Source organism: Oryctolagus cuniculus, chromosome 7, assembly GCF_964237555.1.
Source record: "Oryctolagus cuniculus chromosome 7, mOryCun1.1, whole genome shotgun sequence".
Lineage (NCBI taxonomy): Eukaryota > Metazoa > Chordata > Mammalia > Lagomorpha > Leporidae > Oryctolagus > Oryctolagus cuniculus.
In genome coordinates this window covers 96,083,655-96,101,456 of record NC_091438.1, presented here as the reverse complement: position 1 = coordinate 96,101,456, position 17,802 = coordinate 96,083,655, and the positions used below count along the sequence as shown (strand labels likewise).

General features: G+C 36.3%; 1 protein-coding gene across 1 annotated transcript; it reads right to left on the bottom strand.

Moving 5' to 3' along the window:
• Positions 1-1,260: 1,260 nt before the first annotated feature.
• On the bottom strand, positions 1,261-16,106 carry ASB17 (ankyrin repeat and SOCS box containing 17). Its single transcript, XM_002715910.5, has 3 exons — positions 15,576-16,106; positions 2,773-3,052; positions 1,261-1,544 (listed from the first exon to the last, which is right to left on the bottom strand). The coding sequence occupies exons 1-3, from the start codon at positions 15,974-15,976 to the stop codon at positions 1,338-1,340; spliced, it is 888 nt and encodes a 295-aa protein (XP_002715956.2). The 5' UTR covers positions 15,977-16,106; the 3' UTR covers positions 1,261-1,337.
• Positions 16,107-17,802: the final 1,696 nt, after the last annotated feature.

Sequence of the window (17,802 nt, the reverse complement as noted above, 5' to 3'; positions counted from 1 at the left end):
ATCCCATGTTGGCATATATTCAGGTCCCTGCTGTTCTGCTTTCAGTCCAGCTCCCAGCTGATAGCTGGGAAGAGAGCAGAGGATGGCCCAACACCTTGGGACCCTGCCAACCATGTGGCAGACCTGGAGGAAACTCCTGGCTCCTGACTTCAGACTGGCCCTGCTCCAGTCATTGAAGTTATTTGGGGGCTGAGCTAGTGGGTGGAAGATTCTCATTCTCATTCTCTCTCCCTCTCTCTCTCCCTCTCCCTCTTCCCCTCCCCCTCCCCCTCCCTCTCCCTCTATCTGGCTCTACCTTTCAAATAAATAAATAAATATTTTTTTAGAAAAGGAAATAATCTAGTTATATTGCTCTGAATCTTTGCTGTTTACATTCTGTTCACTAGAAATTATATTAATAATATTCACACAGTTTATTATGTTATTGTATGACCATAATGAACACTTTCTGCCATAATTTACTAACACAGATCCTAAAATACACAGTGATAAGTGGGGACAAATGCTCATTGTCAAAAACTCTTTAAGAGTCTGAGATTTTCATCCTTATTGCAAACTAGCAGTTTAGCCTACCACACTACTTCTCACTTAGCCATTAACAAATATTTTGTTAGTAATGGCATTGCAACCAGCATGAGTTTCATACTGATATCAATTCCACTCCAACCTACCCTCAAAGACATAGATTGGTTCAGATAGATATGCACACACACGAGGAGCTCTGAGCTTAGGGAGTTCCAGTCTTTATAATGAGCATCAAGCAAGCCTGCTCAGATGGTATCTGTACCTTCCAAGGCAGTTCGCTCTAAAAACACCCTTGAAAAGCTGGTCTATAATAAATGGCAGTTTATTCTTCTGTTCCTAAGACAGGCAGAGACGAGAGACCCATGAATAATTGTCTTCCAGTTATGATGTTTGTGTTACAAGCTATACCACATATTATAGAGAACCAAGTCTAGTATTTGAAAACAAAATACCCTTGGTTTTTTGAAAACAAAAGAGCTAAAATTGTCTTTGAGTGAGTTTAATTTTGTAGATAAATTTCCTTGTAATTAAAGAATATGTAGGTTTAACTGGTAACATTTTTGTCTTGATCTAAACATTGGATCAAAATAAATTTTCAACTTGTATCAATATGCATGTAATTTATCCCACTGCATAGAAGATAATGGGTAGCATCGTATATTGATGCAAAAGTTCTACATTTAGAAGATTATGTGAAAAAAATTCTAACGGAACGTTCAATGCATTAAAAACTGCCATGATATTAATAGTTTATTAACTTCAAAGCCAGACAATGGTGAGCATCCTCAAAGAACTTAGAATAAAGATGTATATTAGCTTTCTAAATTCAGGTAGTTCTGTAGACGAACGGGAATTAGAAGTGAAAATATTCCATTTGGAAGCATATTGTTGGTTAACAGTTGAGTCCTGATGGTTATTCTGCAAAGATGTAATAGTTCACATGGTTCTTTATATCTTGTTGAAGGAATGTACTCTAACCAATTTGAAATAATTGGCCGTCTTCCCAGACTTAGCTGTGTCTGAAGAAAATGGAAATGTTTTGTACTATTAATCATTGATTAGTCCAAATTATTAATATTTTTATTTTTCATTTAAATTCAGAAAATAGATCTTAAATTTACATAACCCTTGCAATGTTTTTTCCAAAGCATTTTTACCTGAGGCAGGTATTTTATTCCCATTTTATTCTCACAGTGATAAAATGTAAATAATATGTCTAAGGACACAAAGCAATATTTTTATAACTGAATATGGATAAATTTTTAACTTTAGACGAGTTGTACTTTTATTTTTCAGCTTCTCCTTCTAGAGTGCTCGTTGGCAAATTGACCATATACTGAAAAAATCTGGGAGTCTAAAAAGTACCAATGCTCAGGTTCTACTCCAGAAACTCTAATTCAGTTGGTCTGGAGTTAGACACAGACAATGTAAAGCCTAAGAGTTCCCAAAGTGATTGCAACTCTGGCAGGTAAAATTCCATGCACAGTAAGGCCTGACTAGAGGTCTGTCCAAATGTAAAGGTGTCTTTACAAGTTTTAGGAAAATATATTTTGAAATACTTGATTCTAGAAACCAGTTGTCAATATGTTGAGTTAGGAGAAAGGGATATCACTGTATTGCAGAGATATTTGCTCAGCAGAACCTATCTGCCACATGCTATGTGAAACTTTTGCTTGTCTAATTATATTACATATACTAGTATAATTCATTATTATTTTGTCAACTATGATGATACTTCCAAAACTTCGTGAAAAATTAGAAGAAAACATTATGCTGGGAACCAGCATTGTGGTGTAGGCAAGCTAAGATGACACTAACAATGCTAGCATCCCATATTGGAGCACCGGTTCAAAGCTACACTCCTTTTCATCTGATCAGCTTCTTCCAAATATGCCTATGAAAGCATGGGGGATGACCCAAGAACTTGAGCCCCTGCCACCCACATGGGAGACCCAGATGAAACTCTGGGTTCCTGACTTCAGCCTGGCCCAGCCTCAGCTGTTGCGGCTATTTGGCAAGTGAATCAGTAGATGGAAGATTCATTCATATTCTCTCTCTCTTTCTCTCCCTCTTTCTCCCCAGCCCCAACTCTTAGAGTCATTTAAGTGTACCTTCAAGCAGTTTTAATGCTATCTATTACATTCTTAATGCTACTTTAATTTTTTAAGCTGAAACTTTAGTCTTAATTTCACCATTTTATCTTTAAATTGATCAATATTTGATTTCAAAGACAATATTTTTACTTACCTCTATTTCCCTAATTGAAATGACCGACAGCACTCTGGAACATAACACTAAACATGTTTTGGCATCTTCTTGGATGTCAACCAATTCATTATCAACCATTATTCTTACTCTTGAAGGGTAGAGCAATATTGTTAAGACAATGTTGATGGGATTTTTTTCTCTTTCTAAGATACCATATTGTAGGAGTATTTTTAAGATGTTAGACTGTCTTGTCTGAGCTACGTAAAGTAAAGGTGTGATGCCGCTTAGTGGACTTGGACAGTATACTGGTGTGAAAGTCCTGGAAACCAAACAAAATAAAAACTCATTGAATATGCTATTAAGAAATGTGATAAACATCTTGTCTTAATATTGGGAAAATAATAGCATTACCTTAAATATTAAATACCTTAAATAGCTTTTAATATAGCTTTATCTTTACATAAAAAAATTTCTACTCTGTGAATCATACCAAACCAAAAGTCAAAAGAAGACTCAGACTACACACTTAAACTCTTTTTGTATCTGTAAAAGTAAACAAAAAGGATTTATAATGGCATATTAATAGCAATTCTGTGTTTCTCATTTGAAAAGTCCATACTCATTAGGACAGTAATAAAACTGATGAAGCTCTGGGAAAACTAAAAGGGAAAAGAAGGAAAGATCTTTTTTTCATTTTCCTTTAGTAGAACAGGATTACATGAGCCATTTTGATATCCTTTTATGTTCTTCTCAATTGTATATTAAACACAAATTTAAATTGAGTTTGGTGATTAGATGAAAAAAGTACAACTGCTTTAATTCTATTTTTTCACTTTTATAACATCGGAATTGGTGTTTATGTGCTTAAGAAATATATGATAAGAGCCATATCAGTAAAGATTTGGGTCTTGTCTGAAGTCTTGTTTTTCCTAGAGTGTTAAATGATGGCTAAACCTGAAAATGGCTCTCATGAAAAAAAGGAAAATTGTATTTTTTCCAATGTTATTTGAAACTTAACAATCATTTAATAGACCTTTATGCTTTATAAGTAAATAGTAAATATAATTGTGAAATTCCTGGCCAAAAGAGATTTTATAACAGCAAGCATTGGTTTTGCCAAGTAAAATAGTTTTTCATACTAAAGGGAAGTTTTACTAATAATTCTTGTCTCTGATAATAATTCTCTTGATTGGCCTAATAAAATACTAAAATATTTTCAGAACACCAAAGTACAAACATTTGTTGTAGACAAATGTAGAGCAAGGAAAGTCTTGTTTAAGATTGCACGTACTTAATAAAAATGGGAGACAATAAGTGTAATGGAATAAACATTATAGACTTAATCATTCTTGGTTGTACACTTTTGTTCTCCTAACTTGCTGTGTGATATTGGGTAAGTTATCCTCTTTGAGTATCAGTTTCCTCATACATTTATGTTTCCATTCTTTCATTAACTGATTAATTTAATGCTTGCTTGTCCAGAGTGGACTGAGGAATAGATTCACTGAGATGAAGAAGTAATTTTTGATTATTGTACCTAGTAAGAAAAACAGATAATAATCCAATAAATAGAAAACAAGGTAATAACTGCTAAGATAGAAACAAGCTTGGGGTACTATAGAAGCACTGAGGAGGGAAGCTTAACTCTACCTGGAAGAATAATTTCCTGTAGATTATCTGAAAATTAAGACTTGAATGGTTTGTAGATTATTCCAATAAAAAGATTGGAAAGCATGTTTTAAGCACCAGTATTGGATTGCTGTTATACCTGCACAATTTATATAAAATAAATATTTTGATCAGCTGGTTTTTTTTTTATTTGACATTTCACAGATAGAGTTAGACAGTGAGGGAGAGAGACAGAGATAAAGCTCTTCCTTCCGTTGGTTCACTCCCCAAATGGCCATTATGGCCAGCACGCTGTGCCGATCTGAAGCCAGTAGCAGGTGCCTCTTCTTGGTCTTCCATGCAGGTGCAGGCGCCCAAGTACTTGGGTCATCCTCCACTGCCTTCCCGGGCCACAGCAGAGAGCTGGTCTGGAAGAGGAGCAACCGGGACTAGAACCCTGTGCCCATATGGGATGCTGGCGCCACAGGCAGAGGATTAACCAAGTGAGCCATGGCGCCAGCCCCATTTCTGGCTCTTTTTATCTGAAGAATCCTACAAAATTAAGAGTGTTCTTGATTGAAGAGGGTTTGAGGGCCCTAGAGCCCTCCCACCTACTGGGTCCCTTTTCAGGGGCTCCAAAAAGGGTAGTTGGAAAAATCACTAGATCAATTAACTACTTTATCACGACTGAACTCAGAAATGCCATAATTTTGTAATTTAAATAAAATAGTATAGTGCATAGTAGCATTTTAGAAATCAAGATATGGATTTTGTCATAAATCTGCCACTGGCTAACTACCTACCTATTCACCTATCTATCTACTGTTGCCTGAAATCATCTCCAGGTCAGTATTGTCTTTCACAAATATTTTCAACACATATCTAAAATAGAGCTCTTAAACTATTTTTCCTTTCACACTATCTATCTTAATTGAGTTTCCCAAACCACCACTGTGTCCAGCTCCTTAATATATATCTATTTGCTTGGTATATGTCCTGTTTCTGTTCTGAAACTAGTCTGGCTCATCTTATAAGACCCTATCCAAGGCCGGCGCCACGGCTCACTAGGCTAATCCTCCGCCTTGCAGCGCCGGCACACCGGGTTCTAGTCCCGGTCGGGGCACCGGATTCTGTCCTGGTTGCCCCTCTTCCAGGCCAGCACTCTGCTGTGGCCAGGGAGTGCAGTGGAGGATGGCCCAAGTGCTTGGGCCCTGCACCCCATGGGAGACAAGGAGAAGCACCTGGCTCCTGGCTTCGGATCAGCGTGGTGCGCCGGCTGCAGCGCGCCAGCCATTGGAGGGTGAACCAACGGCAAAGGAAGACCTTTCTCTCTGTCTGTCTCTCTCACTGTCCACTCTGCCTGTCAAAAAAAAAAAAAACAAAAAAAAAACACATATATATATAAAATTACCCTGAATATATATATATATGTGTGTGTATGTATATATACATCCTGAATATACATATATATGTGTTTGTATATATATATATATACATACATCCTGAATATATATATATATATATATATTCTCTTTGAATTTGTTCTGTAACATACAACACTGTCAAGTTTTTTTTTTTTGGTAGTATGCAATCATTTATACTTTTCAAAGCCAATTTAATGTATTCATCTCGTTACTTAAAATATTTGTCTTAAAATTCATATAAGTATATAAAAGTCTTTTAAGTGTGAAAATTCTGGAGACTTAGTGGACAAAATATACCCTACATGATCGTTGTTAAAATTTAGAGATTTTAATTCTTTCTAAGATGTTAAGATATTGAATGAATATTGAAAACATTATTGAAACTCAAGTAGGTTTAAAATGTGATTTTAAAGTCTAATCTTGGTGAATCTTACCAAAACTGCATATGAGTAATGCCATGCCTTTGGAAGCTGGACTTTTACCATTTTAGCTGCAATGAAATTCCATTTCTAACTTTTAAAATTCAGAATTCTGGACCATTGCTGTTGGTGAAACTAATGGGCAGACAATAGTTAAGGCTATTTCAAAGTGCATTTTTTTTCAAGTACTCTGTATCCATTATAGCTTGCAGTCTTTTTGTTTCATTGTATAAATAAATATTCTGTAGCTATTGTTATCCAAAACTTGTTTGAGGTATATTATGCCTGGAATTTTCATTTTCCTCCTCACATAGTATTTCATAGTATCTGGTATGGAAATAACACGAAGATGCCAGATGTGTAGAGGTTGAAGGAAAGGGGAGGATGAGTAACTACGACATCTAGCTGTGTTGTTTTTGTTTAGTAGACTTGGTTGTTAGTGGTATTTCTTGTACTTTGTTTGGGGGCTCTTTTTTGGTTTTGTTTTTGGAAAAGGTAAATTTTCATCATTGAATCATATGACATGGAGGTAAGATGGGGGAGGGGAATTGCTCAGCTATTCTTACACTGAAATTGTATATAAGCCAACGTGAGATGTTAACACTGTCACTTAATTTCTGGGATTAAGTTTACTGTTTTATTTTTATAAATATATATATATATATTTCTGAATGTGTCTGAGTCCAAGCATGGGCAAAAAATTAATTTTCTTCTTCAGGTTAATCTATAAAGGTTTTTGAAAGTCTGTATTACTAACTTGTTGAATTCATGACACCAATTGTAAATCTTTGTTTTCCTGAAATAAAGTAATTGAAAACATAAAAAAAATCTATATTGGGGCTGGCACTGTGGTATAGTAGGCTAGGCCTCTGCCTGTGGCTCCTACATCCCATATAGTTGCTGGTTCATGTCCCAGCTGCACTTCCAATCCAGTTCTCTGCTATGGCCTGGGAAAGCAGGGAAAGATGGCCCAAGTACTTGTGCACCTGTGCCTGCATGGGAGACTGGGAAGAAGCTTAATTATTTATTGGGCAGAGTGACAAAGAGAAAGGGAGAGATAGAATCTTCCTTTCACTGATTCTCTTCCCAAATGATTCCAGTGGCTGACGCTTGGTCTAGGCTGAGACCAGGAACCTGGAACTCTATCTAAGTCTCCCATAAGTGTGGCAGGGGCCCAAGTACTTAGGTCATCTTCTATTACTTTCTCAGATGCATCAGCTGGGATATGGATTGAAAGAGCAGCAGCTTGGGTTTCAACCAGCACTCAGTTATGGGATGTGGGCATTTCAGGCAGTAACTTGGCCTGTTGCATGACAATGCCAGTCCCCTTTGCTCCAGCTTTTGACTCCAGCTTCCTGCTAATGCAGACTCTGGGATGCAGTGGTGATGGTTCATGTAATTGCATTGGGACCTCTTTCTCTTACCTTCTCAAATGAATTTTTTTTAAACTTTTATTTAATAAATATAAATTTCCAAAGTAGAGCTTATGGATTACAATGGCTTTCCCCCCCCATAACTTCCCACCCACAACCCTCCCCTCTCCCGCTTTTTCGCCCATTCCATTCACATCAAGATTCATTTTCAATTATCTTATATACAAAAGATCAATTTAGAATATATTAAGTAAAGCTTTCAACAGTTTGCACCCACACAGAAACACAAAGTGTAAAATACTGTTTCAGTACTAGTTATAGCATTAATTCACAATGTATAAAACATTAAGGACAGAGATCCCACATGAGGAGTAAGTGCACAGTGACTCCTGTTGTTGATTTAACAAATTGACATTCTTGTTTATGGCGTCAGTAATCATCCTAGGCTCTTGTCATGAGTTGCCAAGGCTATGGAATCCTTTTGAGTTCTCCGACTCAGATCTTATTTAGACAAGGTCATAGTCAAAGTGGAAGTTCTCTCCTCCCTTCAGAGAAAGGTTCCTCCTCCTTTGATGGCCCCATTCTTTCCACTGGGATCTCTCAGAGATCTTTCATTTAGGTGTTTTTTTTTTTTTTTTTTTTTTTTTTTTTTTTTTTTGCCAGAGTGTCTTGGCTTTCCATGCCTGAAATACTCTCATGGGCTTTTCAGCCAGATCCGCATGCCTTAAGGGCCGATTCTGAGGCCAGAGTGCTGTTTAGGACATCTGCCATTCTGAGTCTGCTGTGTATCCCGCTTTGCATGTTGGATAGTTCTCTCCCTTTTTATTCTATCAGTTAGTATTTGCAGACACTAGTCTTGTTTGTGTGATCCCTTTGACTCTTAGTCCTATCATTATGCTCAATTGTGAACTGAAATTGATCACTTTGACTAGTGAGATGGCATTGGTACATGCCACCTTGATGGGATTGAATTGGAATCCCCTGGCACGTTTCTAACTCTACCATTTGGGGCAAGTCCGAATGAATTTTTAATAAAAATCTAATTCAGATTTTCAAAAAAAATAAAGTCTAATATGTACCCAAAAGACATATGATTAATTTTCACATTTAAAGAATATGTTACTATAAACCAAAATTTGCTTAATCTGTAGTGACAGTTAATTATAACAGTACTTATATGGATGGAGTGATGCAAGCAAAGTAAGAATCAGTTTTTAAATGTGAGGTTAATGGACTGAACCCTCTGTATGTGAAAACCTGTCATATACACTTACGAAATGGGATATTTTTCCATATAGACAAGCAGAGAATGATTCTGTTTTGCAGCTGTAATTATTCATGAATTTATTTCTACTCATTCTCCCTGAGTTCTGAGAAATTTATTAGATGTTTCTCCATAATAATTTTTCCCCTGTGATATTTAATGCAGTTGTCATTTTGAAATCCTGTTTTCCTTTTCCTGAGACCAGTCTCTCCAAGTTACCCGTCTATCTCTTTGGCTCTCCTTTCTCAGTCTTCCTTCACAGCCTCCTCTTCAGTGCTCAGCATCTAAGTAAGTATTCATGGCCTCTTGAGCAATTTTTATTTGACTAATTATTCTCAGGGAATTTCATTTGGGACCATAACTTTAACTACTCTTCATTTATTTCAACAAACATTGAATGTATACTATACGCTAAACTGTAGAGGTGTCGAATATATAAAAGACCCTTGCTGTCTTGCTTATTTGTGAGGGATGGCCTACCATGTAGGATGACTATAACAAATAAGTAAATTTTACAACATGTTATTAGGTGATAAGTGCTGTGGGGAAAAAAAAGTAGAGCAGGGTAAGAAATATAGATATGCTAAGGGGTGCAGTGAGGCCTTTTTACTATTTTATATAGGATGAGAGGAAAAGGGGTATTACTGAAGTGTGACATTTACACAAAGACCTAAGGAGATGAGGAGGTTAGCCATTTGGATATTTAAGGGATCTAAGCCAGTGTGCCTGGTGTGATGAAGGAAGAAAACCAGTGTGGCTGAAAAGGTTAGTAGTAATAGGAAATGAAAGCAGAATAAATAGGATGTCACACCATGTAGAGATTTATGGTTCAACAATAAGAAATTTGCCTTTTTAAAGAAAGTTTAGCTGAAAAGCAGAAAGAGACATCTTTCATTTGCTGACTCACTCCCCAAATGCCTGTAAAGCCCGAGGCAGCCCAGGCCAAAGCCAGGAGCCAGAAACCCTATTTGGGTCTCCCACATGAGCGGTAGGATCCCAAATAACTGCTTCCTAGGGTGCACTTTAGCAGGAAACTGGCCCAGAAGTGGAATAGCTTGAACTTGATTCCAGATGCCCAGATGTGGGATGTGGGAATACCAAGTGGCAGTTTAAGCTGCTGCACCCATAATGCAACAGAACTTTATCTTTTACTCCAGACAGAGTGAATGAGCTATTGGAGATTTTGAGTAGAAAAATAACATGATCTTTTTGTTGAGAACTTAATAGAGGATAGAAAGTGGTGAACTACTTAACTTGGAAGAGGATGATAGAGCATAGGTGGACAGATTCTGTATATTGTTTGCAGGTAGAACCAGCAGACAACAGATTAGATATGAGATGTTAAGAGAGAGACATCAAAAATGGCACAATGTATCTAGCTGCCTAGTACACATCTCTCCATGGACCTCCCCCCTAGGCAATGCAACCCATATTTCCAGTACTGACTTTGGTTTCTTGTAATAACTTGATAGTTTTATGATATGATAATTTTGGTCAGGAAAATAGTGACCTCTGAATACCCAAAGGGGTTTTTGCAGATGTGAGTAAGATAAGGGTCTTGAGAGCTTTTACAGATTGTCCCTTTGTAATCACAGGGCTCCTTAGAAGAAGTGTCAGAATGATAAAAGCAGAGTCAGTAAAGAAGATATAATGAAACTTCATTGCTGGCATTGAGGGTGGAAGAACAGAATGTGAGTCAATGAATGCAAATGGCTTGTAGAAACTGGCAAAGGCAGAAAACAGATTTTCTCCTGGAGTCTCCAGCAGGAACTAGACATACTGACACTTTGATTTTGCCCTGTAAAATTCATTTTGGACTTGTGACCTCCAGAACTATAAAATAATAAATTTCATTGTTTCCAGTCACTAAGATTGTGGCAGTTTGTTATAGCAGCAACAGGAAACTAACACAGCTGTCAGCTAGCATCAGAATTTAGAAAGCTGAGGATTACCTCTTCCTTCTCTTTGATTCTCCACCTCTAAACACTCACTATTGCTTGTTATATTTAAAATATCTCTTATTTCTCTCACTGCTGTTGTTTTAGTTTTTCTCATTATAATTTACCTGGACAATTGTGGTATTCAGGGTGACTGGAACCTGGGATTGGGGAGGATGGTTTGAGAGCAGAATTAATTTTCCCCTCAAAATTATTATAAATATACACATGAGGGTACTTCAAAGAGTTCAAGAAAAGATAGAATGAAGAGACAAGTTTGTTGCAAAAATTTTTAAGATCCATGGTTATGAGGAGTCTTCAAAGAACAGTCATGGAAAACATGGGAAGTGAGATACTCAGCAGACTCATAGAATGGCAGATGTCCTAAATAGCACTCTGGCCTCAGAATCAGCCCGAAAGGCATTCGGAGCTGGCTGAAAAGCTCATGAGAGTATTTCAGGCATGGAAAGCCAAGACACTCTGGCAAAAGATCTCTGCGAGTGAGATCCCAGTGGAAAGAACAGGTCATCAAAGAAGGAGGTACCTTTCTCTGAAGGGAGGAGAGAACCTCCACTTTGACTATGACCTTGTCTAAACAAGATAAGAGTCGGAGAACTCAGAGGGCTTCCATAGCCTTGGAAACTCATGACTGGAGCATAGGGAGATTACTGATGCCATAGACAGGAGTGTCAATTGGTAAAGTCAACAACAGGAGTCACTGTGCACTTACTCCTCATGTAGGATCTCTATCCTTAATGTGCTGTACATTGAGATTTAATGCTATAACGAGTACTCAAACAATATATTTCACTTTGTGTTTCTATGGGGGTGCAAACTGTTGAAATCCTTACTTAATGCATACTAAACTGATCCTCTGTAAAAAAAAAAAAAGAAAAGAAAAAAAAAAAAGAAATTATCAATTCCCAACTTGACTCTCACTGGGATTAAACATGACAATAGGTCTGCTCTGATTTCATCATCATTTAAAAAAATCATCTATTATTTTTCACTTTATGTTTCTGTGTGGGAGCAAACTGTTGAAATCCATACTTAATGTATACTAAGCTGATCTTCTGTATATTAAGATAATCGAAAATGAATCATGATGTGAATGGAAGGGGAGAGGGAGTGGGAAAGGGGAGGGTTGTGGGTGGGAGGGACGGTATGGGGGGGAAGCCATTGTAATCCATAAGTCGTACTTTGGAAAATTATATGCATTAAATAAAAGTTTAAAAAAAAAAAAAAAGAAAATGCATGTTATGAAAAAATTATGCTTGGATCTCAAAAATTTTTGTATCAAAAGAAACATATTTTGATTCTGTTATTTCATAAATCTTTTGAAGTACCCTCATATAACGTAAGCACACTGTATATGTTATGCAAATTTGATGTCTAGGAACTCTTCCATCGTCTTCCTCTTTGTGAATCAGATTGCTTCTTCTGCCTCCTTTTATATATAGAATTCTGGAGCTGCCATTATACCCTGGTGTGTTTGAGTAGACTACTAACTGGTTTTCCTGCCCCGGGCCTCAGGCTCTCTTCTCACAACTCAGAGAGGGATGAGCATCTTTTTGTTCTATAGGTTTGACCTTCGCTAGCTGGGTGTCTCCCAGGGTGAAGATTTCAGATTCCTTAGAATGGCTTACAAAGTCCTTCAAGGTTTTACTTCAGTGCTTCACCTGTCACTGCTGACTGTTTCCCATTTACTCTCTAGCTATTAGTAAACTGCTGATAGTGACTGGATACAACATGCTGGTTTCCAGCGTTCTTCTGTCTAGATTTTATTTATTAAAGGTAAAGAAAGGAAAAACTCTCCTTTTAGATACATTAAGACATCACCTTTGCTAGAGCGCTTTCTCAGATACCCACTCCTCCCCAATAATGTTGATTATTTCCTTCTCTCATTCCATCTGTATGTGGTTTTGTTTTTGTACTTCACATGTAACTATAATTTTCTTTTATATTTATGCCTCACTAGCATGTGAACTCTCCCAAATCAGGAACTACATTTGCTGTGTTTTTGTGACCCTAACAAATGAACACAGTTCAGGGCACTTAGAAATGCTTAACAAATAAATGACTATTATTTAAATGAATAATATTTTTAATCATTTTCAGTCTGTCACACAGTATAATTTAGATATCTTTTGCAGGTTTGAGGTAAAAGCAAGCAAACTTAAGTTACTTTCCCTCATTAATTTTATCTCCTCTCCTCCAATGACCTGAAAACACTTCATTAAAAATGGGAGAATTTATCAAACTGGAGTGTTTACAAGGTAGAGTGACCAAAGAATGATGCTGTTGTAGAAAGAAGGCAACAGATAAGAAGAAACTTAAGGGTGTTCATTATGGAAACATAATAGTTATGTTCAAGTATTTGAGAGGTTTTCACATAAAGAATAGTTATTACAAGTTTTATGGCAGGTATGAACTTGAAGATGTTCAGTTATCAAACCTCTATTGGGCTATAGTGATCAACAGGGTACAATAAGATTGGGCTTGGGAGTTATAGTGAGGAGACATTTTTGTCAATTTTTTAAAAAGGGACAATTTGAATTTTATGCTACTTAGAAAACCTTTGGAGGATTTGAAGCATGGGTAATATGAGTGATATGAGGTATTTTACATTTTTAAAAAGATCACTCAGGCATCTGTGTCATGAATAGATTATAGAAGTTGGAGGGAAAGAATGGAATCTGGAATACTCAAGAATCTATTGACATTGTCTAGGCAAGAGGTGATAATGGCTTCACCTAGGTTAGAAATAGAGATGGAATGTGGAATTAGTTGGGATGTATTTTAGTAATGAAGTAAAAACTTCTGATATATTGGTAAAGAAAAGAGGTGAATCAAGAATAAACCCTAGATTCTGTGTTGTGCAACCGAGGCTGTTAATTAGGTGGGGAATTCTGGAGAAGAATCAGGTTGATAGGGACAGAGACCAATATTCTTTTATTTATGTTAAATTCAAGATGCCAGGTGGCAATGTCAAGTAGACAGCTAAATAGAGAAGGAGTCTGGCGCCAAAAGAGAGATCAAGGCTAGAGATAGACATTTTAAAGTCATAAAACTGGGTAAAATATTTGGGGGGGTGAAAGCATATAGTTGGGCAGAAGAAGGATCCTCAGGCAAAGGAATGGTTTACTGCTGGAAATAGTTACCTCACTACTCCTAGAGTTGTTTTTGTAGAGACTGATGAACATCAGCCAATGATACTGTGAAAGATGTTGCTGTCCAGAGTAAAGGTTTGCTAATGAATTCTTAGTCTCCATCCAAATCTAAAAGTCCATGATTCTGAAAATCTAAGTGATATGTGATAAAGTAGAATTAACTTCTAATGATTTTTTCATTGTGGAAGCATTTAAGTCAAACTGTCTCGGGAGACAGTTGTTAGTAACACTGTATCATTCTGCACTATGCATTTTTTTTTTCTTTAATTTCCTTCCAATTTTACTCTTCTACCCTCTTTTTTTTTTTTAATTTATTTTCTCTTTATGTTACTCCATTCTTTCCATGAGCTTGTCAGGACTACATATAAGCATTACTAAGCTTAGCCTTAAAAGCCACTATGACTGATTGTTGCAAATATAATTTTTACCTAAAAAAACAAAAGCTGCTAATCAGGAGTCTTTTCTGTTGATATTTCCAAACCACAGCTATCAATCCATGTACTTGGGTCATCCAGTGGTTTTCCAATAATGATACATATTCAAGCAAACAATTTTGCTTCAGGCAGAAACTAAATTGGTTTAATCTTTAAGTGATCTCTTATTTTCCATTGCATACATGCCCTGTCATTGTACCTCTTACAGTGCGGCATGCATAATAAGGGGATCAATAAATAGTTTATTGAACAAATGCACATCTGTTTTGGTCAGTTGGATAACAAATACCACAAAGTAATTTGGAGTTGGTGCAAACTAGATAACTTTAGAATCCATAAAACAGAGTCTACATAAAAGGTCACATAGATTGACCTGTTCAGACTGTGTAAAAATTGGCTTTATAGGGTGGCGCCATGGCTCAATAGGCTAATCCTCTGCCTGCGGCACTGGCACACCAGGTTCTAGTCCCAGTCGGGGTGCTGGATTCTGTCCTGGTTTCTCCTCTTCCAGTCCAGCTCTCTGCTGTGGCCCGGGAGTGCAGCGGAAGATGGCCCAGGTCCTTGGGCCCTGTACCCGCATGGGAGACCAGGAGAAGCACCTGACTCCTGGCTTTGGATCAGCGCGGTGTGCCGGCCACAGCGCGCTGGCCGCAGCAGCCATTGGGAGGTGAACCAATGGAAAAGGAAGACCTTTCTTTCTGTCTCTCTCACTGTCCACTCTGCCTGTCAAAAATTAAAAAAAAAAAAATTGGCTTTATAACGGATGGCACCAGATACTTGACTTTAATTGTGCTCAATTTTGGAGAATTTGGAGTTAAATTTATCAATATATAACACACAAAGAATCATTGTGTTTAATAATTGTTAATAAGTGAAGATGTATGTATATTTTGAGTTGTACTATGAAAGTCAACTTATGTGCATAGCAGTGTTCTTACAAAGAAGAGATAACAGCATTACATAAAACCATTTGTCTAGTTAGAGAAAACTAAGTTTTCTAATATTACACTGAACACTGATATATAAACTGTAAAGAGGAAAACTAATTTATTCATATATAATTATATACATATTAGGTAAAGTTTTATTGAATACATAATAAAGGTATGAAGAGTGAAAAAACTTCTTGTCTATATATAAAGCCACTACTCATATTAATTTTAGAAAAAAGTATCATCATTCTCCTTCTATGGTAAAAACATAAGATTATTACCTCCATATCAGTGCCAGGTTACAGCTTCTGTCTTGAACATAGTCTTTTGTCTTCTTGAGAAGTAATTCCACAAAGTCAGGGTTGCCTTTTCTGGCAAAAACCCAGTACAAAATTGTATTCACACATATTTCAGTAAACTCCAGGTTAAAATTTAGTTCAAAGCGATATCCTGATTTTTCCACAAATGCAATATAATCTGTGAGTAGTGTGTCAAACCCATCCAAGTCGACATACCTCAGAATTTTTGCCAGTGTTCTGTAAATTCTAGGCTCATAACAGTGATATCCCCACTGACCCAGAAACTGCAAGGATGGTCTTTTAACAATTTTGTCAATGAGATTGCAGAATATATTGCTTCTTGAACAAGAAGTCTTTCGGCATAATTTAGAAGGTTTACTCATTGCTGCTTAAGGCAGCAATATAGAAGTAAAATCACAGGTAGTCATACTGTAATCCTTCAGTTACATATTTTGATAGAGTGGTAGGCTTTACTCCACAAACAGAAAGTTCTCTTTAAACAGTAGCCAGAAAAAAAATCACATATGAAATATTACCATATAAAGTACTTGATGACATCACAATAGAAGGATATATGTCATCAGTATAGGTCAGAAATTTGGGATATTATATGTAACTGGTGACATTTGAGAGAGACATGTTGGACAGAAATGGCATGTGGGAGAACTAAGATACAATGTTTTTAACTTAGCAAGAATTCACCCCAGAATTGTGTGTTTCTCATGTACTAAAAGTACAGTCTATACATTAAACTAATATTAATAACTGATTATTCCTTTTAGACTATCATGTAAATAGTGAAGGAGTTAAAAAGTTCAAGTAGTGTTCTCATGCTCTGCATGAATACTGCATGTTCTCTTTCTATCCTTATAGTTTATTTTTCCTTTTTTATAGTTGAAGAAGGTAAGGCTTATATAAGTAACTTCCAAGTAGGCACTATTTCATTCCTAGAAAGGATGTCATACAATATTAAATAAAATTTAGGATCCTGTTTTAGAATTTTAAATTTTTTGGAGATTATTCCTCCATAAATCAGGCAGAATATATACTACTTGGGCATGTAAGGTACTTGAAATTTGAAATGGCATTTTTGTTCCTCTAAAGTGAAAGGGAAACATTACAGTTGTTTTATCATTATTTAGTACTAGTCTCTCTTTCTTTAAAGATTTATTTTATTTATTTGAAAGACAGAGTTACAGAGAGAGGTAGAGACAAAGAGAGAGGTCTTCCATCTGCTGGTTCACTCCCCTGTTGGCCTCAATGGCCAGAGCTGCACCGATCTGAAGCCATATGGGATGCTGGTACTTCAGGCCAGGGCTTTAACCCACTGTGCTAGCCCCTAGTACTAATTTCAATCACTTATCTATGCCACTCAGAGTGATCAGTCTTGAAATTTAACAAACATGCATGTGTTAAGCCATGAATACTTACTTAGATGAATGACTCTCTAGAGAGTCAATGAAAATCTTATCCAGAGATAATCATGTTAGCAATTTAATGTATAACCTCTCTAATATTTTGTGCATATATATACCTATATAGATATATTATTATATACAAAATTACTTATTTTATAAAAACATTTGAAATCCATGCATAGTTTTCTTTCATAAAAATCACATTATCAGCAGACATTTTGAAGACTTCCTATGCAATTAATTTTTTTTGCACCAAAATAAACATCTTTTCATTTCCTTTTTCCATGAACATTTTGAAGTACCTTTGTACTTTGTTCATTTTATATAAATGAGATAATATTTTATACAACTGATTCTATAAGTTGCTTTTACTTTGAATGAAATATATAATTGGTGTACATTTGTCTGACCATTTGTGATAATAGCTAACATTTAAGCATTATTTATTACATACTAGGCACTCTTAAGTACTCTGTATATTAACTCCTTTAATGCTTTACAACAACTCATTTCACAGATAAATAAGCTGAGATACATAACTTGAATGATCTATACAAGATTCTACGTCTACTAAGTAAAAAGGCTGGGATTTGAACCTAGGCAGGATAAGGCAAAAGAATTTACTCCTTCTCTCTCCTGCCTCTCTAAAAAGAGAGCTACCTTCCCGTTTTTATAGCTAGTTTATGACGAGAGGCCATTAAATAAGAGTTCTACAATTATACTTAAAAAATAAAAGATAAACATATGGTAGAGCAATCCTACTTTTAGAAAAAGTAATTCCAGAATATATA

Excerpts from the sequence above, each read along its gene's own strand:
- ASB17 (XM_002715910.5), bottom strand. The coding sequence starts at position 15,976 with ATGAGTAAACCTTCTAAATTATGCCGAAAGACTTCTTGTTCAAGAAGC. Across the intron at positions 3,053-15,575 it reads AACCTGGCACTGATATGGAG|GACTTTCACACCAGTATACT; the intron begins GTAATAATCTTA and ends TTTGGTTTCCAG. Across the intron at positions 1,545-2,772 it reads TTTCAATTAGGGAAATAGAG|ACACAGCTAAGTCTGGGAAG; the intron begins GTAAGTAAAAAT and ends CATTTTCTTCAG.